Genomic DNA, 22547 nt, shown 5'->3' with positions numbered 1-22547 from the left:
AGAACTTTAATGTGACATGGCACTTTTGGTTATCTTTCATATATCCCATCTTATTATATCATCTTCTTTAGCAACTCTATTGAAAAGGTTGCCAGAGGAATGACATGAAAAAGACCACTTTAATTTTGGGCAAGTACTGTAAAATGCATCAACCCTGTTTAATGGTATGTCTACATGGTCTAGTTGCTTTCTATTGCAAGCACAGAATGACAAAAACAGAGAATGAAAATGTACAAATTGCTTGCATCAGTTCAATCAAACAAGAAACTGAATGGCGAATTACTCGGACTCCTTACTCTCCACTGCTTCTTTGAGTTTCATCCCCAGTGCATACGCCAAAGGAGGAGGAACCGCATTTCCAATCTGCCGGTGCTTGTGTAAGATGTTACCATAAAACTGATAGCTGTCTGGGAATCCCTACAATAGCAAACCACGCCCAAAGGAATTTTAAGTTCAATGGAGCTTTCAACAATTAAGAAAGACTAAATGTAATTGCATACTGATGATTATGATAGGGAAACTTACTTGAGAACGTGCACATTCTCGGACTGTTACAATCCTGTCCTGGACAGGATGAAAGCACATTCCAACTTTTCCCATCGGTTGAGGGTCAGTGATAGAAGTAGGAAAACTTCCTTCCCAGTCCAACCTTCCGAAAAGCCCCTTCCACTGGTTGTGCCTCTTGGCTGTATTTGGGAGACACCAAGGTATCAAGTCAACTAATTGCCCAGAAGACAGCTTGACCTGCATTACAATAAGCAATATGTAAACTGCCAGATACAATGTCTTATAACTATAGGGTAAAATGCAGTCTGCTTACATTCTAACCAACACAAGCTATTTATTACCTTTTCATCAGGAAGGTCTTGCCAATCAGCACCTCGTCGCTTTGGAATTCTTTGACATCGAATGAGATTGAGTTCATTCATTTCTTTTGATATGTGATCTGTCAAGACCATCATGTTTGCACGGATTTTCTTCTGGAACCAGGAGATGGGATCCCTTTCATACTGCACAGAATAATAAGATGGCATTAGCCAAAATAGTTGTCATCAAAATTGTAATCCACATAAATGTATCTTGTCTTTCTCTTCTGGTTTGGCAAATGATTAACTGACAATTCGAGTACCTCTATACTTGTCCTAGATGCCCCATTGCTAACCATCGGAAGATCTCCTATTGTATCCCTAACAGTGATTGATCTAAATGGTGCCCCAGCTTGAGTACTCCGGACAGCAGCGTAGTACTGGTTTTGTGGTAATGCAATTTTTAGCTCTGGTGCAGCAAAGACATGCATAGGCTCTGGCCACTTTGGAAGAGTTTCTTCAGGAGATGCTGCCCAGATAAATGCTCGTTTCCTAGACTGAGGAACTCCATATGCTCCAGCTTCAAGTATACCGAACCGAACCTGAGTACAAAAGGAATCACATAACAATTATATATTTCTCAAAACAAAGCAATGGTATATTGACTTCCACAAACTCAAATCATATTAACCTGGTAACCCATATCAAGAAGTGAAGCTATAGATAGCCGGAAAGTCTGTCCCTTGTTAAAGGACACAAAAGTCCTGACATTCTCAAGAAGAAAATACTTCGGTCTATAATAATCAGCAAAGGATAAGAATGCCAAAATCATCTCGCACTGGACTTTGCTCCAGCTGCTTTGGTTAAATCTATTCATTCCAGAAAATCCCTGCAATCCAAGGGAAATACGTAATTCAAATGGTTAACGCAAACAGTTTTTTACACATTATGTACAGAGAAGGAAGCAATTTCTCAAACCTGACATGGGGGCCCACCGTTGATAAAATCCACTTGTCCTGGAAGTGGCAAATTCTTTATTTCCTCCTCGCTTAATTTTGCAGCTAATTCTGCAGCCTCTGGCGTTGAAATACAATCATCTGCATCTCCGGTCTTATCCATGATAGCCCTGCACCAGAACTAGTTTATGGAGCCTAATACATAAAGGAGAAAGTTACTTTGGAAAATACGAAAAATGAATGCTTACTTCAAAATAACATTGCAGTTATTGATAAACATCAATGCCTCTGGATGATTGAGCTTAAAAGCATCTCCAGCAGGCTCTTCATACTCAATCGCCCACTTCGTTTTACAGACACCTGTGAATTTAAAATTAGCACGTAATCAGCCATTAATATAATTTATGCAATAGCCAGCTTGCATTCTTGCAGCTATGTGTACTTATATATATAGAGCGAGGAGATATTGAGAGAGGTGAAGGAATACCGGACTGCTGCAATCCTTCTGAAAGGCCTCCGCAACCAGCAAAGATATCCAAGGTAGCCAAGCAGTTCACTTTCGACTTCTCAGAATCTAAATCATCCTCCCCTTCTTTACACTTACCCTTGTTCTTTCGGATAGAAGAAACATGTGAACCCTTCACAGCTGAATACCTTAATTTGATATTTGGTGGCAACTATATAGGTCCATAAAAAACAGAGGGAAGTGTTACTACAATCAATTGTGAGATAGATATAGCAACTCATTTGAAGACTCAAGTAAACTCACATCACATTACTATTTTTCAAAATCAAGTGTGTTAATGCATTAAAGGCAGAAGGAAATACCTTTTTGAGAGATCCCTTAGCAGGATCATACAGATATTCGCAGAAGAACACATGATCAAAAATAGTAGGGGAATCACATGATGGAAGATCATTTTTCTTTCTGACTTCACATCTCCCTTCAATTGTCTCAACAGGAATTGTAAGTATTTCTTCGCTGTAATATACCTGAGTACACCAATCATAAAGGTGTAAAGGTATAAAGACGTAAGAAAATGCTAATGTGCAGTCAATTGTTGAAAACTTATCAGTAGAAGAGAAGATGTATGTTAGAATTAATCATGAGGCGTTTTATTAGTTTAGAAGAAATTAATGTTCATACCTCTCGAATGTCAGAGCCATATGCCTTCTCATCCGAAATATCTTCAGGTCGGTAAAATCTCTGTACCTTGACCTCAGTAGAATGTGTTTCAGCTTGTTTGGGTGCCTTGGGTACAACAATTTCGAGTAGTTGACATATAGCATAAGCTTTTAGTCCCACATTTCTTCCGCCCTTAAAGGTTTCCTTCTCTATCTTTTCTGTACTAAATTGATGAGGACTCACATACAGAAAATCATGGATAGAATATTCAGTTTCCTTGAACACAAAACTTGTATTGCCCGAGTGGACTACAAATTTCTCTTTTTCAATGTAATCTTCATTTGATTTGCAAGAGTTGCAGATACCAGAACCCAGGCCCATACTATTAACGGGAAGGCTAAGAAAAGCACCTTCCTCGGGACAATATAAGCTCTTGCAATAGTATTCAGTTTCCAATCCATTCATTTTCCTCTCCTCAACTGCTGCTCTATAAAGTTTATCAGCATTTGCATTCACTTTTCTGTACTGATGTCCCCAAGGCCTTGAACGAATTTCCACAACAACAGGTTTTTTAACATCCGTTAGTTCAAGTTCCAGACACTCATTTGTGAGAAACACTTCGCACTCATTGGCTGTATTTCCAAGGACCGTTAGGGATCCTTGTTGCAACATTCTTCCATGAAGCATTTTTTTTCCTTTCAAAGTTTCAAACATGTACTCCACATAATAAATAGCTGGAAATTCTGCAGATTCATCATCTACCAGTACAGCACCCCCAACTGTGATTTCATTTCCATAAAATATTGCTTGTTTGTATAGAGCTTCGCCACGAGATGTTTTACCAACAGACTTCCCCTTCCACCTTATGTCCTTTACTTCAGAATTTGATTTCACTTTTCTTGGCGTCGAAGTGGGCGTAGCAGTTTTTTCTATAGCCGTCAATGTTTCCTTCTCCTCTTCGTCTTCCTCCTCAATTTCCTCTTGCTCTTCAGGTTCTTCCTCCTCCTTATCCTCACCAGTTATCCCCTCTTTCATATCTTCTGGAGAGTAGTTTGAATAGTACTCCCCCCAAATCCTGTTGATTAGTCTTGTGGTGGTCGCCTGCATAGCCTTCCTCTTAGATGTCACAGGGGCTAAGGCTGCTCTGGGGTTTAAGTTTGGTTCATCCCTCTGCAAAATCTTCTTCTTCTTCACTAGCCACTTGGTGTGGTGCCTTTCTTCCATTTTTTTCATGAGACCAATCACAAATGCAGACTTTTTGATCTTCTCATCAGGAAACTCTAAGAACTGCTGCAGGATAATTTGTCCATGCACAACTACATATCTCTCAACAGCTGCTGGAACTGATGATATGTAAGCAGGATGGCCTTTTTCAAACTCCGAAACTCTTTTAATGACATCCATAAAAGAAAGACGAGAAACCCTGGCTTGCTCTTTTAATAGCGTAATAATACTTATTGCAACCTTGGCAGTTTTAAGAACTGGCTCGTACCAAGATGCATACTGTTTTGATGGCTTACCAAGCCTATACCTGCAAAATGATTGGAAGAACATCATTAAGCTACATGGAAAAATATAAAGAAACTATATCCATAAATTCATACACTAGTAAGACAAAAGTAAGAAATGCATAATATTTAACACAAAGAAATTTTAAGGTGATGCAGCATACCAGGCCATATCGGTGCGGATTGATATAAAAACCATTGATGATCCAAATTCTATCACCCATTCCTTTATAGCACTCAAGTATATAGGAATTCCATCAACATTTGCTGTGCCTGATCCAGATGAGGAAGATTGAGATGTGTCACCATCAAGATTAAATCCAGTTCCATCATCCTCGGTCATCACCCCTGATCCAAATATGGTGACATCAATTTCAGCACAGGGTTTCATTGGAAGGAGCTCCAAGGAAATGAGCCTCGAGTCTGAGTTGTACAATGCCCAGTTATGGAGCATACTTCGAGGCAAATCATCAGTATAACACGCATCAACACCACCATCAAATATTATATATTCATCAGTTTCTTGGTTAGCTGTCTTGTAATATGCTGGTAGAGGATAGTCATTAGCAATCTCATCCTCGTTAATTTTTATGTAATATTTACTAGAGGAGGTGCTTGATCCCCGACTTTTCTTCTGCTTCATTGAGTTCCATAACTCTTCTTCCTGCAACAATCTTGCCACTTTTGCACCCTCATCTTCCTCTGTTGCAGAATCTTTTTTATTCTCACCGTCTCTAATCTTTGGACCAATTGTTAATGTTCCATTGGTAGATGCAAGTCTCCCTATAGCAGCATTTCCATGCTTGCTACTTTCATCTCTTAGAGCTAGAAGAACTGGTAGCTCAAGAAATTGCTGCTCAGTTTTCTTAGATGTCTCATCCAAGCCAACAAGTTGATTGTAGATAAAGTCACCCTGAGAAATAATGAAATCTTTGATAGATACGCTACGAGAAAAGCACTTCATACCACTCAGTGCACGAACAACCCCAGCCAGCAACTCATCAAGACTCAGATCGGGATTTCCACCAGAAGATTTTGACAGTTTCTTATACACTTCAACACAAGCAGTAGCTTTGGCAAATAAATGTTCATAGTGCTTCTTGTAACTAGCTGATGGTTTGACACAATCATAATCTGCAACATCAGTTGACACCCATATTGTTGGAACTCCATCTTCATAGCCAGACAGGGCCCAGTTCTCAATTCGCCCAAAGCCTTCACATCTGATGCTACATGCCTCCTTTTGGGAGCTTTCTTCAAGAGGCAAAATGAGTCCCGAGATAAATAGATCATCTACCTCCAACATTTCAAAGGCCTGAGGTACCCCATCACAATTATGGAAGATAAAATCAGTTAGCCTTCTGCACGGCCGACCATCTTCTGGTCCAGCCGTTAGGCGGATAGCCACTTCCTCTTCATCAACACAACGCCCCTGTTTTGTTTCAATGATTGAAGACTTTTTTGATAGGTGGACACTTTTCTCTTTGAAATCTGCACAAGCAGCAGCACGCTTTGGCCTTGTACGAGAGCCAGGAGGTACCTCGCTACACTGTGAGGCATCTGCTCTCCGTTTCTTTTGGCCACTTACTGCCGCCTTCTCAGAATCATAATCTGCAGTCTTTCGCTTATTTTTCTTCTTTTCAAGTCCTGTTAGAGCAATTTATCTTTAGTTGCAGATATATGCTTTGACAGAAAATAGAGATTACTGCTACAAATTTCTAACGCAAGTACTGAGAATACATGTAGACAAGACTTAGTCAAAGATTAAATAATAAAGAACTGTTCTTTGAAACGCACATGGACAGGAGTAATAAAAAATTAAATCCCAAACAACCGCATCGAATTAACGTAGACTTGACTACTTGCCAACACAGATTCTCAGGCATAAGGATGAAATCACCAATCATCGAAAGGTAAAAAGGGAAATTTACCATTGATTTCGTCCGATTTTCCTTTCATACTGGAAATTTGACAACCTACAAATGCTTTGGTATAGTAAACACACACTAATCTTCCATTTAGTTGTGGTAATGTGAGCCCTAAGCTAAGTTCATATTCTATCATGTAAGGAGCAATGCGCTAATTGAGTAATTCATTAAACAATTAACCTAGGGAACAGCCAATACAGAAGAGACCTAAAATGGTAAATTTCAATCATAATAAGCAATTAGTCAATGTAGGAATACTATTTAAAATTCAAAAGTATTCCTAAACCAAATGCAGCATGTGAACCAAAGAACTGGTCATTTCATCTTTAAGCTTGAGAAACTACAAGTTTTTCTTTCAATTATTGATAATGAGCATTGAGTTACTGCTTATGGATCATCCCAGAAAATAAATCACATCAGGCAGAAACATGAAATAGTTGCATAGACCCAAAGACTCAATCATATTGATTCATAAAAATACAGGACACCGAACCCTAGCATGAAAAAGAGGGAAACTGATACTCAATTTCAATTAAGTACACATATTTACATTATCAACCTTATAAACATGTAGAAATGAGATCCATGTATACAGACCTCCAGATCCGGTGGTGGAACAATTATTCGAACATTGTAAAGGTTGTTATTTTTTTCTGTTATCAGTCATTTTCCCTAACAGAACTAACTTAGAATTTCCATACGAAAGAGCCTTGGTTCAAGAATAAGGTAACAAGACACATCAATGACAAAACCAATTATAGCATGTTTACGTGTTTACACATAGTGATTATATATTTTGTTATTTCATTAATTAACAAAACCAACTAATTCGATTAAATCTTGGCACGTGTTTATGCACATGATAATGCGCGTGCAGATGCATCATTAGAGCATTTTACATATCACACGCTATAACATATGTTGACAAGTACCATCCAATTTAATATCATAACAGAAACAGATTTGTAACTTATAAACTGATTTGTTTATGCTACATGCCATTTGTGAACAATTCAACACACAAAATCAAATAACAAACATAAGGTCCACCAATCTACACGAGTAATAGAAAAGATTAGCATGTCTACTAATTCAAAGTCAACTTTTATATTCACTCTAAGAATCATTTCTCAAAAAAAACAATCACAAAAAGGGGAAAAGAACACATATGACAAGAATCAAACAAATTACTGAGCAAAATCTAACAATTTACGAACCACGAAAGCAATTAAGATCATGGTATATAAAGCAAAAGCTGAATCGAATAACTTTTGGGATTACATTAACATTCGTCTACCGACACTTCAATTTGCCGTTAAAGTTTAAACCCTAAAAGAAACAAAGCCAATTTGACCCAAAAAATTACAGACACTTAATTAAATTCACTGTTTTCACTATGCCAAATCATCAATTAGATCCCCAAATAAACACAATTTTATCCAAATCAAACACCCCCAAACTCTCTCTCTTAGATCTCCAAATCAAACATCATATAGGCATTTATATTCAAATCATACTCTCTCTATATCTCTCTCTCGGAGACGCTCATTAAAACATCATATAGGCATTTAGTTCCAAATCAAACACATCTCTCTCCTCTCTCTCTCTCACACACACACCCTTTAAAACAACATATAAACATTTCAGCAAGTGTATCTATAGATCCCCAATTATCAAAACCCTCAAAAAGATACAAACACACATACAAACAAAAAACACAGAGAGAGAGAGATAGGGAGAGGGGGGGGAGAGAGAGAGAGAGAGGGAGAGGGGGAGAGAGAAGGAGGGAGAGAGAGAGGGAGGGAGGGAGAGAGAGAGAGAGAGACAGAGAGAGAGAGAGAGAGAGAGAGAGAGAGAGAGAGAGAGAGGAGAGAGAGAGAGAGAGAGACAGAGAGAGAGACAGAGAGAGAGAGAGAGAGAGAGGGAGAGAGAGAGAGAGAGAGAGAGAGAGAGAGAGAGAGAGAGAGAGAGAGAGAGAGAGAGAGAGAGAGAGAGAGAGAGAGAGAGAGAGAGAGAGAGAGAGAGAGAGAGAGAGAGAGAGAGAGAGAGAGAGAGAGAGAGACCTGCATCAGGAGCTGGAGCATCAATAACAGCAGAAGAACCCATCCTCCAAACCAAACAAATCGCCAAGAAAATCAAGAATTCAACAACCCAAAACCAAAAAGATCGAAACTTTATAACAAAAATGTAATGTATTACAAGACCCTTTTGTCAATCGATGAATTTTATCGATCTGGGTCTGCTTATTTATCCCCCAAAATGGCTGCACAAAAAGGAAAATAAATAAAATAAAAGCGCGGAAATAAAAAAATTCAATTTTATTTTCCCGCTCTGTGTATTTTCGCGGTTCAATTTCGTGAATTAGTGGATCCGACCCGGATTGGTGTCAATCGGGTCTCAGAATATGTACTCAATTTTTTATTACGAAAATTGATGATGGAGGCCAAAAAAATCTCAAATGTTCATTTATACATTTTGTTAAAATAATTTGTTGGTCTGTATAGTAAAACTATAAGAGAAAGAATATTAGCGTATATTATATATTATTATTGGTCCTTATATTGTTACTAGTCTGTATTATAATTGGTCCTAAATTGTAATTGTTCGGAATTAGAATTACGGCATAGTGGCTAACCGGTAACAAAATTAATGTATACTATTATTCCGTGTTAAAATAAATTAATATCTAACTACGAATAATATTCATTTGTCGTTGTCGGTATAACGAGTCTACTGAATTAAAATTAAAAAAAAATGTTATTAAGGGTACGAGTTAAAACAAATATATATTATGAGATATATTATAAGTCTGAGCCAAATTATATTTCAAATAAAAAATAATATCCGCTTGCTATATAGTGGAGAGTTACCGTATTAACAAAATTAATGTATATTACAATTGGGTTAAAATTAATCTTTTTAAATACAAATTAAATATAATCGGTTGATCGATAAAATGAGTTTGATAGGTTAAAAATAAATATATAGAATATAATTGGGCTAAAACAAAATTTATATTGGAAGACCCAACGGATTCTTCCAATGTATCCACAGCCATAGTTGGATAGGGTACACTTACGACCAACAAATCAGGACCGTGCAAGAAAAAATTGAATGACTGGGATCTGTTACTGCCGCTATGTTTCATTGCGGGAACCGCAATGAAACATTGCGGTCTGTTCCACATACTCCATTTTTCTTTCTGCCCTTTATCTATATTAATTCATTTATTAATACTTTTTTATCTACATAAATAATAATTTAATAAGATATTATTCTTAATATTTCTGATTAAAGATTGTATATTAAAAAATACTATAAAATATTTTTATAGTAAATTAAATATTATATTTAATATTTAATATTCAATATTTTAAAAGTATTGAAATATTAAATGAAATTAATAAATTCAAATCACTTCAAATATTTAATAATAAATATTAAAATAATAAATGAAAATATTTTTGATATTTAAATATTTTAATTATTCAATATTTTTAATAATAAATGAAAATATTTGAATATTTGAAAATATTAATAATGTTAAACATTAATAATGTCAAATAAACACAAATATTATACCTCCGCAATGTTTAATTGCAGACGTTTCATTGCGGACCAGTATTCTGATAGGGTACTGAGACAGTTTGGGATGTGCCAGCATATACCGATGATCCGTTTGACCACGCTGTTCTGAGGTTGGAGAGACAGTCTTTTTTTCAGCGGCCTCACCGTCTTGCTGAAAAAATTTCATTTGACTGTTGAAATTGCCGCAATGAAGCATTGCGACGTGTCCAAACTGCCGCATTGTTTCATTGCGTTGTGCCGGTCAAGCTTCTGCTCTATTGACCAGTCAATTCAACTGCCGCAATATTACATTGCGGTGTGTCAGTCAAACTTCTGCTCTATTGACCAGTCGATTCTTATTAATATTGGCACAAAAATAAGTTTATCAAAAAAAATAAGTTTGACTATTGATAAATTTTTTAAACTAAAATAACTCAATTCACTAAAAAGTATAAAATTAATAATATTATTTTTTAAACTAAAATTATTCATACGATAATTTAAAGAAAAAGTACAGAAAAAACTAAATTGATAAATTTATTATTAAAATTGATAATATTTTAAAATATTACTACTACTTATATTTAATGTTAACATATTTTTAAAAAATTAATTATTGTTGAACATTAATATTATTTTTATACTTATATAAATAAGTTAAATATTAGAATAAGCTAAATAGAGGGGCAATTTGGACATTAAAAACTGGCAGCCTAACCAACAATGAAACATTGCGGCCCAACAATGAAACATTGCGGAATACGCAATGTTTTCTGTGCATGACGACATCCCGCAATGTTTCATTGCGGAAGTCAAGACCCGCATTGAAACATTGCTTTCCCCGCAATGTTTCATTGCTGTGGGCTGGCTGGCTGTCCCCCAACCCACGTTGGCTCCTGATTATTTCCCATTTACAAACATGTTTTCAACATTATAATTGTTCTTGAATATTATAATTAAACTTACGTATATTTTATACGCTACTATCATAGAATTGGTTTTTTTCGTTAATATCATCAATTTATTGATTTTTACCCGTGATAATTTTATAATTTTTTATTTTTCACTTGAAATACTCTGTGTTAAGTTAAATATAATAGAATTTATTTCAGTTTGGAAAACAAATTGTATATTTGTATTTTTTGTGAAAAATATATAAAATAGATTTGTAAATCATGTAAAATTGAGTCAATATGAATGAAATATTAATAGTCAAAGTTTGTTTACGAAATTTAAATATATCTCACTCATTTTAACTCCATTTTACATGATTAAAAGATCCATTGCATGTATTTTTTTTCAAATATTTAATTTATTTTTCAATTCAAAATCAATTCTAATACATTTTACTTTAACACGGGGTTATCCGAAATGAAAAATCAAATATGCAAGTTTACCACAGTAGAATCCAATAAGTAGATAGTACGTGAACAAAAAACCGATCAAATGCGCCCCTTATTTCGGCCGACGAAACCGAATTATCCAAAACCCGAATTTTAATTAGTTTAATTTTTTGTCAACCCGAATATAATGGGTTGAGTCAAGATTCAAAAAGTTTAAACCTTTATTATCCCAATCCAACCCGATTTTTTTATTATTGTGTTATTATATGAAATTTTAATTTATGTATTTATTGTAATAAATAATATATTTGAAATAAAATAATTATTTTACGGATAACACACCATAAGTCATAAGTTATTAACTTTAAACTATAAGAGTACAAGGTACACATAGTATCCAATAATTTTTATCTTCTGTTAAATTAATTATGTGGTACACTTCAACTTTTGATTAAATTTATTTATAATTTTGAATTCTGAAATATTTAAATAGTTTTATTCGAGTTTTAACCAAAACCAACCCGAACCAATCTGATCCAACATATAAAGGATATGGTTGGGTTGAAAATATTTTTTTGTTAACAGGTTCATTTTTCATCCAAACAACAAACTGTTTGTGAATGTATCGGATTATTTATTGCCCTAGGCATTAAAAATAGTAGAATATAATATAAAATATCAATTGTAACTTGCAAAAACAATATAACCATCTTAAGTTTTTAATTGAACACAAGTATATAACAACAATCAAACAACCAGAACCAGAGATATACATCTCAAAAAAAAAGGTGAACCAGAGATATCAGAGAAGAAATAAGGTATTTAATTTAATACAACATTACCAAATAAAAATGCAATCTTAAATTACAATTGTACTTCAGCAAATTGTATGGTCATTGCTAGCTGACCTAATCTATTCATAATTCCACACTGTTTTATGCCACAACAAGACTACAACCCTTATCCTCTATCAGATCTATAATTTATTTATTTTTTACGCACGCCGAAACTTGGGTCGAACTGCTATCATTCCTGGTCGAGCCTTGTCGTAATGGTATCTGCAAAATTATGGGTATTATTAATTATAGTTATGAAATACACCCACAGATGCATCTTCGGAATTTAAAAAAGAAGAAAAAATGAGAAGAGAGGAAAAGAGCTCACCTGTTTTCACTAAGAAATGTTTCGATGGCACTTGGAAGTGCAGCTTGCCCTCTACTATGAATTCCTATGCCTGCAGGGAAAAAAATCAAGTAAATTTAAAGATACCATCCACACATGTGTAATCCAAATTAAATTTTGATTGGTTGCAACTCCGAATGACTTTCAGTATCTTCGGAAATTTCCAGTGCAAACTAAGTTATCAATAGGAACCTTGAAGGACTTTTAATATCCAAAGAAATTACAGCGCAAATTTAGTTATCAGTAGGGGAGAAGAAGGCAAAACAATATATGCTTGTTGAATAAAGTCTTGGCACGATTTTAAAACTCTTTCTTTTCCAACTAATTTACAGCTTCATTACTCTTGAATTGCCCATCTTCCTAAGGTACTCCTTGTATTTATGTCTACAGTTCCACACTGATGTCATGAAAATCTAGAACTGTTATTCACAACACAAACAATGAGGGTCGGGCTCAACTGGTGATTTTACTAACCGCTGTTAAATGGGTGATGTCTATTGACCTCTTCCTAGTAGTGGCCAGTGGGTAAGAATAAATTTAGTAGTGTCTTTTGTGTTTCTAGAATTGGATCTGGATGAATGTAGGAAGGAAATTTCATACTAACATAATACTAGAGGTCACATGCCAGGTGAGGTGAGGTCTATAAGTGCTGTAACATGTACTTGGCTAATTAATATCTACTACCTCATGTTACATTCTGCACCTATGGAAAGTCTGTCCTAATAATCTCAAACTTCCATTGCAGAATTTCACACTACCATGAAAATCTGAAATAGGCGCAAATCAATGTGTATAAATTAAAAAGGACAAAACACCAAAAAAATCTCATATGCAGAATACTGAATCTATACAATTAATCAAGGAGTAGCCACTGTTAAAAGAAAAACGGACTATAGAATACCTGTAATAACTTCTAATACTGTTGACCTGGGCCTAAATGATGCCTTCTGCTTATTGCATTTCTCCTTATCACCTAATGAGTCCAGAGATACAGATCGTACCATGTTGGTAGTTCTGACCAAATTTGTTGAAGGGACAACCTGAGACTCAATCTTCTGCAAGTGTTCCTTTAAGGCCTGAACTGCTTCCGATGCATGCAGACCATGCAAGTCCAATTTCCACAAATCATTTTCGCAATTCCTTTTTCTTAATATTTCCTTTGCTGCCATTGCATTATACTTTTCAGCTTCCTTCCATTCTTCCCTGGCCTTTGAGGAATATTGTTGGGCAGATAAGTGATCACCTCTTAAATAGGCATCACTAGCTGCCTTGGAATGCCGGGATGCTAGCCTGTTCCATAAAAAAATTGAATTATTAGCATCAAGGAGTAATACAAAAAAACATTAAGTATAATTATACGGATAATTTAACAAATCTAATTGGTAAAGATATAACTGATCTATTTATTTCTTTTGTTTGGTTAGGGATGCTCATTACACCTCATTGTTTTAATTGCATCTTTACGACTGATCAAGTAAACATCATCCTCTTCCCATTCAGGCTCAACAGGAATATTCGACAAGCTATGCAGACTACCCATTTCATTTGTTGAATGCTCAGGATGGCCTTCTTCTAAAGCAGCATTAACATCTGTCAGTCCCTTTTTCTTATATACAAAATCGTTCTGACGCGCATAGCTAATTCTTACAAGATCTTGGGTCTCACGTAAAGTCAGATCTATATCAGCCAAAAAAGTATTGTTCTCTGAGTAAAAATTTTCAGTATTATATTTGAAATCCATAACTTCTGTTTCCTTTTTTTCATGAAGGCCCGTAGAAGAAACCATTTCTTTTAACAGAGCTGAGGCCTTATCAATGTCACTGTTCACAGCTTCCATAATATCGTCCATTAAACCTTTCTCAGCCCAGGGATATAGCTCTTTTAGCTTCTCACACGCCTGATAAACATTGTTGTGACATTTTTCTGAAATAACTTCATTTGTAGAAGAAGTTCCTAACAGTAATGACTTCTTAATATCCTTATTAGCCCCCAAAGTTGGAAAATTAGCCGAGGGCAGAAGTACTGATGAAAAAGACTGTCCTGGATTATTAACATTTTTCACGAAGCCTGTGTGATGCTTAGGAATCGTACTACTTGAAATAGGTGGGTAAGACTCATCGCCAGCTTCTGATTTAAGACCTGAGGGCTGTTGTTGCTTTGAATTATATGCAGCCCATCCTGCATTCTTAAATTTCCTTGCTGACATTTTTACATGCAAACTGGAAACAGCTTAATAGGATACTTTCTTCCTGGCCAAAATGCTTTAATATCAATGGCCCAATATTTAAAAACCAGAAGGTCCTCAAAACCTAAAAAACATAATGTCAGTGTAAACAGATCAGAAAGAACTTTGCAAAATACAAACCAGATGATAAGAGATAACTAAACACAAAAAGTCTAAACTGGATAGGTGATAGATACAAGACCCAAAACATTGAAGGCATTTATATACATTTGCAGCCTTTAACTTACAAAAGACAGGTCATCACTCATCATAACTCTTGTACATTTATAAAAATATATAAAAGTTTAAGTTTGACAAAAAAATGCAAAGCAAATTGAAAGACAAGCTTGCACTGAACATCTAGCATCTGTTGAAGGAGAAACAGCCTGCCAATTTATAACTACAACTGAACCTGATGCAAAGTAAACTTATTCGATAGACAATGTGAAGATTTAAACAATTCTAGGCTACATCCAGATTTCTACATCTACATGTCCTTAAGGTGTTCACCCCAAACCTAGAAAAACTATTTAAATGCACCCTATTTCAACTTTAAAAAGTAAGATAAAAAATAAAAACTTAACAAATTCAAGCTCTAACTGAATCCTAAACTTCAAATGCAAACAACCACCTCTAATCAGAACAGCAGCCAAACCAATTGCAATCTTTATTGTACCACTAATGACTTGTGTGCCCAACACCTTTCACGTTCTATGTCCATGATATTAAAAGAGCATCCAGCTATTTAGCCAAAAAGTTGTGCATCCAACTGAGACTTATATACATATAAGTGATTTACCTCCGTCACAATCTTCCTCCAGGTTTGAAAGAGGTTGCCTAAATTGTGCATCCAGCTCTCAAGTACTTTTATCCTATTATGGTGCCTAAATGAAATAATTCTCCACTTGCTGCCTCACATTTGTACCTTCTCTAAGAAGTACTCGCTGCAACAATTTTCTTACAATCGTTCAAAAAATGCCACTTAATATATATACCACATACACCGGACCCAAATTCTCTACTTATATTTTACAATCTTCAAAGGGTTGCAAGGCATCTTCATCAAAATAAACTCCTTAATAACTATTAAAAAGTTGAGACTATTTCCCCCACTACTGATAACCCCTCTACCGGAAATTCTGAAGTAAAAAAATTCCACAACATAACATCTACCCAGTATTTAGCCTGAGGACTATCCTCCAACTCAGTAAACTAAAAGTTAAGTAAGATTACTTGTAATCCAAGTCAATGACTTTGAAATAACCATGTATAACATCAACAACCTCATACCCTTTGCTATCAAAATTAGGGTTGGCAATTTCGAGTTTCGGGTCATGTTCGGGTTGACAGACTCTGGTCAGAAATTTAACCCAACTCAAACACGATTTAAATTACCCATGAGTAATCCGAACCCAACCCAAAACTCTGAAAAATTATTAATAAATAAATATTATAAATAATAAATATACATATATCAAGATTACGGAAGAACATCATCGTAACACTTTTATTTTTCATTCTTCATAAAAATTGATTTGTTAGTATAAGAATCATAAAATATAACAACAATTATGCTTGACATTTCGAATCTAACATAGAATCTCATCAAAATTTTAAAAGTCAAATGTTACATTGAATCCGGTATATATTTGTGTAACAATGAAATTATATGTAATCATGTTATAATTTAATCCTAATTCTTTGTTAATTTTTTAATTTTATTCATAAAAAATCTTTTTTGGTGTGAAATAAAACGTGGATGCAATTTTATGTAAGATTCTATGGTGTTCTTTATTTTTATTTATATAAGAATGTTCTTCCTGGAGCAATGGCTATATATATAGGCCAGTTCACGTAACCCGAAATAACCCAAAAATGACCTAATTTTTCTCGAGTCAATTTGGGTCAACCCACAAATGACCCAAATCCGAAAAATCGTAGAATTTGTACTTTCGGGTCAAACTCGTGTCGAGTCTGATTTTTCCACCCCTTTATCAGATTGTAACTTTTTGGTCCAAATCCTAAATTCTCGAGTTTAAGCATAAAGAATCATACAACATTCTGATATCTACACAAAAAACATAACTGGAAAACAAACAAATATTTAGCAACAAAACTAAAAACAAGTTTAATAAAAAATAATCTACATGACAAAAGTCAAATAGTCAACTTCAATAAATTTAAAAAACAATCACATACAAGCAACAAAAAAAAATCCAAGAATATGAAAAAAAGTACCTTAAGTTTGAATCACTTCAACCCCGATTCTAAACAATGGCATCAAAATGGTATTTTCACATCCACGGGCTGAAATTCAGGAAAAACAACTAAATCAAAGTTTGACATTAAAATAAAGATATTGACGAAGATAAAATTATATTATATATATAAACATTTGCATATAAAATCATATAATACCTTGGAGAGGATAAATAAAGATGATTGATCAATTTTTCCAAAAGATATAGATTTATTATATATAGATTAAGATACAGATAAAGATTACATAGATAGTCATAGAGAGGAGGAACAGGAGCGGTATAAAAAAAGTCAAACATAAAAACTTCTCAATTTACTTTTGTAACCGACGGGGTAAATAAACTTAACCGTGTATTCCAAGTAAAGAAAATAAATTAACCGTTCTAGTTCTTAAATCATAAAATTAATTCAACTGTTTAATCCATGAAGTTAATCCATGATGTTATAAATTCAAATACACCAAAAACCCCAGGTACACCCACAACTGACCCAAACCCGAAAAACTCTGACCCGAATCTGTACTTTTTTGGGTTAAATTCGCGTCGAGGATGATTTTGCCACCCCAATAATATATTGTAAATTTTAGGCAAAAAATTGAATTCTTCGAGTAAAAAGTATCATACAGCATTCTAATATCCACCGAATCAAAGATAAACAAAAACAGAACTAAAACAACAAATATTTAGCAACACGACTTAAAAAGCTCAATCAAAAATATTATACACGAAAAAGTCAAAAAGTCTAATTTAATAATTTAAAAAAAAAACAATATCGCAAGAAAAAAGCCAATAATCTAAAACTGGGTACCTTAAATTTGAATCACTTCAATCTCGATTCTAAACAATGGCATCAAAATGATGTCTTCGCATCCACAGGCTGAAAATCAAGAAAAGAGACAACAATTTTATCAAAGTTTGAAATTAAAATAAAGGTTTTGATGAAGATAATGATATATATCCCCCTTTGCATATAAAATCCAATTAATACCTTGGAGAGGATAAACGAATAATGATTAATCGATTTTGTCGAAAGATGTAAATATATAATATATAGATAAAGATACAGATAAGTCAAACTTAAAAGATTCTCGGTTTACTTGTGTAACCGACGGGTAAATAAACTTAACCGTGTATTCCAACTAAAAAAAATTAAGCCCCTCTATTTCTTAAATCTTAAAATAGATTAATCTCTTTAATCTATAAAGTTGTAAATTTAAATACACCGAAAACTCCTGTTACACCCACAACATATGACCCGAAACCAAATAACTCTAACCCGAATTTGTACTTTTCGAGTTAAATTCATGTTGAGTCTGACTTTGCCACCCATATATCAAAGTGCAACTTTTTGGGGGAAACAACTGAATTCTTCGAGTTTAAACATAAAGAATCATACAACATTCTAATATATACCCTCAACCCATTTATTATAAACAAACATACGAAGAACATATGAAAACAACAAATATTTAGTAAAAAAACTTAAAACAAGTTCAATCAAAAATCAAAAATATTCTACACGAAGAAAGACAAGTCAAAGGGTCAACTTTAATAATGTTAAAACACGATAACATGCAAGCAACAAAAAAATCAATTATCTAAAACACAATACCTTAAATTTGTCACTTCAACCTCGATTCTATACAATGGTATCAAAACGGAGTCCTAGAATCCGTGGGCTAAAAATAAAGAAAAGAGAAAAAATAATTGACTCCATGGTAAAGAAACAAGTTTCGACTTTAAAACTCTTCTTATTTTTTCAATAGGTAAAGAAATCCACAATATAACATCTACCCAAAATTTACGGCATGGACTATCGCCTCTTACTCAATCAACCAAAGGTTATTTAAGATTCCGTGTAAACAAAGTCACTAAACTTACAATTACCATGTATAACATCGACCTCATAAACTTTGCCATCATGATTATAACTTTAGGGTGAAAAATAATTTTTTTTGTACACAACTCATTTAATATAAACATGACAATGTGTGTGTTTCGAGAAATCCCAAAACACACACAACTGTTGAACATTATACACGGTCTAATCAAAGTCTCCTTTTAATACCTTAACATTTTGGCATAACTGATTACTTAATGTGATATTAAAGCTAGACTTAGGAAGAGGTCACGGGTTCGAACTCTCTCACCTACCAATTTTTAAAATTTAATGGTTCCATTGTCTGTTTAGTTGGTCACATTGTCCACTCCTACCTACAATTTGAGTTTAATATAATACATAATAAACTAATCCTTATGGAACCTTATTTTGGGAGAGTTGTTTATGTCATGTGATCAACTAATTTAAAACCTTATAGTGACACCGAAAAGCTCTAAATTGTTCAACATGAAATTAAATTTAACGGATGGAGCGGGATCGTATTAAATAAGAATAATGGCCCTAAATCTCACAATTTGATAGCAAATGGTCCAAAATATCACAATTCAGCGAAATGGCCCTTACTAGTTACTATCACTCAATAACGCAACTAAATCTTGCGTTTATCACTTTTTTTAAAAACCTGTTTTCTAACTAGGGTTTGCATTTGGGCCTATAAAAATTTTCCAAGCAACGCATTATAAACATGCGTAGAAGAGGGAGGAACGCATTTAAAATCCAAGTTTACAAGTATAACGCATTCTTATCATGCGCTTTTAGAAATAATTTTTTTTTAATATTTTTTCTCAAAATAAATATTTTTTAAATTAATGGAAAAGCAAGATAAAATTACGTTTTTAAAAAATGCATATAAGAAATGCGTTTTTGAGTGATATAAAGGGCCTTATTTTAAGGCATGTGAGATTATGGACCTTTTCTCCCCAAATTGGGATATAAAGCGCGTTAAATAACCGGCTCATCTAAATTTTGAAAATTTTGAACCTATATCTACTTTTCTACAGCTTACTTAACAAAAACTATAAAGGTAGTAGTAATTATTTAGCAACAATACTTGAATACAAAGCTAAATAAAAATAAATAAATCTATAAAAACAAAAAAGTCAACAAGTCAACTTTAACAATAAAGAAAAATCAATAACATATACAAAAAAAACGAGAAAAATACCTGAAATTGAACCTCAGCGTTGTTCTAAACAATTATATGAAAACTGGTGCCTCTGGATCCACGGATTAAATACAAGCAATTGAATTAAACTTCGAAATAAAAACAATGATTTTGATAAAATTGATGATATATATGAACCTCTGCATATAAAATCCATATATAATTTGGGAATTTCGAAATAAATATTTTGCAGAGAGATTTTAGGTTTATGATGTTTAGATTAGATACAGATAAATAAATCTGTTTATATATGGAGGGAGAGAGGGCCTGTGTGGTATATAAAAAAAGTCAAATGTGAACCTCTCCGTTGACTTTTATTTTAATGGGGTAAATATTTTTTTTAATTTTTTTTCAAGTATATAATCAATTTTTTAGACTTATATAGATTACTTTTTTGTTATAAATGAATGAGTATTTGTTCTAAGAACTTTTGACTATGTATTTTGTGTTGAGCGGAGTTCAATCTAAAACCTGGAATGTAAAATTTGGGCTAGTTATATAATTGTGCTCATTTAATTATTTTAATTTTAAATATGTAAATTGATTTAGTTTTTATTGATAAAATGTGATGTAGGACATGAAAATATGTTTAATTTTTTATTTTTAAAATAAATAATAATAAAATAATGTTGAACCCCGATTTATAATTTTGCAATAAGATTTGCAGTTTAATATTATTTTTAACTTCCATTTTATATTATTTTAGAAATAATAAATGCAACATAATTCTTTTACACTAATTTATAATTTATTTGATTTTCAATCTTTTTATCAGTTTTTAAACAATGGTCAGTGATTATTTTAACGCCATTTCAAATAATTACAAAAAAAAATTACATTGTTAGAAAAATGCTGATATAAAAGATATTGTTACAAAATTATATGACCGTCTAATAATTATATTACCTGTTTTTCTAAAAACGTATTTTTGTAATGATTATTTTCAAAAGTACATATGATTAGTCTTATTGAAACACACATTTTCTAAATATATATACGGGTTTTCTAATGTGTGCCCAAAGGCACACAATAAACACTAACTTCCATTAGTTTGGTGCATTTTGATTGGTCCTCTAATAATAAATATTGATGGACCCCCTTGCATTTACAACAACTCCATCAATAAAAATGCATCAAACTCATAAAATTTAGTGCTTATTGTGTGTCATTGGACACACGTTAGAAAGACCGATATATATATTGGTTGCAACATTTTAGACTACAAGTGTTTTGTATGGGGAAAAATTGTTCTGATGAATACCTCATACCATAACTTGTACTCTCTCTGTCCCGGTGAGTTGTTTACGTATACTGTTTGCACGTATTTCGAGTCTTCAATAAAGTATAGTTTCATAATGTTTTTTTTTTAAATTTGAATAAAAGTTTAAACATAAAACTTTTTTTCAGATTTTTTTAAAAAAAAAAATATTTTGGAAGTATACTTTAAACGAGTGAGACTGATGGAGTATTTTTTTACACTCAGTACCCGCCCTATGTACTAAATTATTATCGGTTGGATTTATTAGTTTCTGGAGAGTTTGGTCGTAGCATTTTCTGTTACATGAGAATATTAACATCTCGCAGGTAAGCCCGTAAAGGATCAATCGGCCCCTGATACAATTGGAAGCCGCCTGTGTGCCCTATTAGATTAAAGGTTTCATACTAACAAATGCTCATGTAAAGGGATTTCATTAGTTTGATGTTACGTTCTTCATACAGACTTGTCAAACTTTTTATGTCAGGCGAAAATTTTCTTGAAAAATAGTTTTCATATTTTTTTATGATGGGGGCAAGACTTCGTACATATAAACCATTCTCATAACCAAATTATGCTTTAAGTGGGTTATAATGCATATTTTTGTTTGATTTGATTTTAAATTACTCGTAAACACACTCTTCATGCTTCATTTTCAAACTTAATTAGCCAAAATGCTTTTTTTTTAAATTAGGGCCCAAAAAGGCTCCCCGCAACGACAATTTGTTGAACGAGTTCCTATAAAAGTTATAGTACTTTGAGATTAGAGTATTGATGACTCTATATATGAGCCATATTTTAGGAGGAGTTTTTCTTTATTAATACTTTAATTTTTCAACCTTTTACACGTGAGGCAATAGCATTCTATTTATAGGGAGTCCCTAATGGGCTTCCTTTACAAGATGAGCTTACATTATATCCCCTTGGTCCTTATTACACATTACATAATTTCCTTCCTATTTCCTATTCTTCGTGGCACAACATTTGTCCCGAACGAACGATTTGCAGTAATTTTTAGATTTGTTGCTTTATTCCTAAGTCGATGCCTGCACATAATGTAATCAAAACTAAAAATGAGAAAAATTATCCAAATGATTTATAACTTTCTTATTTTGACTTCCAATCAAAATATTATTTATTTATTTACTTTTATTATTTAAAGGAGAGTGACATGGGTGCTTTTATTTGTACCCGTTGTGTTTTTAGTATACAGTGTATAATGTAAATATATATATATATATATATATATTTTGATGTTTGTTTCTTAAATTTCTCAGCGTCTCTTCATCTTCTCCCCGCTTAGAACAAAAGAGGGATGTGCTGTAGTAT

The 22547-nt window shown here is 33.4% G+C and overlaps 2 protein-coding genes across 4 annotated transcripts; both read right to left on the bottom strand.

Moving 5' to 3' along the window:
• On the bottom strand, positions 1–8607 carry LOC141689992 (DNA (cytosine-5)-methyltransferase 1B-like). The gene is made up of 12 exons (XM_074494553.1): positions 8388–8607; positions 4561–6043; positions 2910–4419; positions 2591–2755; positions 2250–2439; positions 2011–2122; positions 1785–1932; positions 1498–1695; positions 1130–1408; positions 849–1010; positions 526–744; positions 1–417 (listed from the first exon to the last, which is right to left on the bottom strand). The coding sequence occupies exons 1-12, from the start codon at positions 8428–8430 to the stop codon at positions 280–282; spliced, it is 4647 nt and encodes a 1548-aa protein (XP_074350654.1). The 5' UTR covers positions 8431–8607; the 3' UTR covers positions 1–279.
• A 3427-nt stretch (positions 8608–12034) lies between these two features.
• On the bottom strand, positions 12035–20185 carry LOC141693232 (uncharacterized). Of its 3 annotated transcripts, none has more exons than XM_074498250.1 (8): positions 19964–20185; positions 18511–18577; positions 17707–17775; positions 16879–16947; positions 13856–14725; positions 13318–13706; positions 12399–12468; positions 12035–12292 (listed from the first exon to the last, which is right to left on the bottom strand). In XM_074498250.1, the coding sequence occupies exons 5-8, from the start codon at positions 14620–14622 to the stop codon at positions 12229–12231; spliced, it is 1290 nt and encodes a 429-aa protein (XP_074354351.1). In that variant the 5' UTR covers positions 14623–14725; positions 16879–16947; positions 17707–17775; positions 18511–18577; positions 19964–20185; the 3' UTR covers positions 12035–12228. The 3 variants fall into 3 exon arrangements, with proteins under 3 accessions (XP_074354351.1, XP_074354350.1, XP_074354349.1); XM_074498249.1 differs by lacking the exon at positions 18511–18577 and adding an exon at positions 15440–15584; XM_074498248.1 differs by lacking the exon at positions 18511–18577.
• Between the last annotated feature and the right edge of the window lie 2362 nt (positions 20186–22547).

This window comes from Apium graveolens, chromosome 10 (genome assembly GCF_009905375.1).
Source record: "Apium graveolens cultivar Ventura chromosome 10, ASM990537v1, whole genome shotgun sequence".
Lineage (NCBI taxonomy): Eukaryota > Viridiplantae > Streptophyta > Magnoliopsida > Apiales > Apiaceae > Apium > Apium graveolens.
This window is presented reverse-complemented; position numbering and strand designations above follow the sequence as displayed.

What these genes read in the sequence shown, in the direction of transcription:
- LOC141689992 (XM_074494553.1), bottom strand. Translation starts at nt 8,430, where the DNA reads ATGGGTTCTTCTGCTGTTATTGATGCTCCAGCTCCTGATGCAG. An exon ending in AGAAGGATTGCAGCAGTCCG is followed by an intron (nt 2,123 to 2,249) that starts GTATTCCTTCAC and finishes TTAAATTCACAG; the next exon opens with GTGTCTGTAAAACGAAGTGG. An exon ending in GAGAATGTGCACGTTCTCAA is followed by an intron (nt 418 to 525) that starts GTAAGTTTCCCT and finishes TTGCTATTGTAG; the next exon opens with GGATTCCCAGACAGCTATCA.
- LOC141693232 (XM_074498250.1), bottom strand. Translation starts at nt 14,622, where the DNA reads ATGTCAGCAAGGAAATTTAAGAATGCAGGATGGGCTGCATATAATTCA. An exon ending in GATGCAATTAAAACAATGAG is followed by an intron (nt 13,707 to 13,855) that starts GTGTAATGAGCA and finishes TTTATGGAACAG; the next exon opens with GCTAGCATCCCGGCATTCCA. An exon ending in ACATTTCTTAGTGAAAACAG is followed by an intron (nt 12,293 to 12,398) that starts GTGAGCTCTTTT and finishes ATAATTTTGCAG; the next exon opens with ATACCATTACGACAAGGCTC.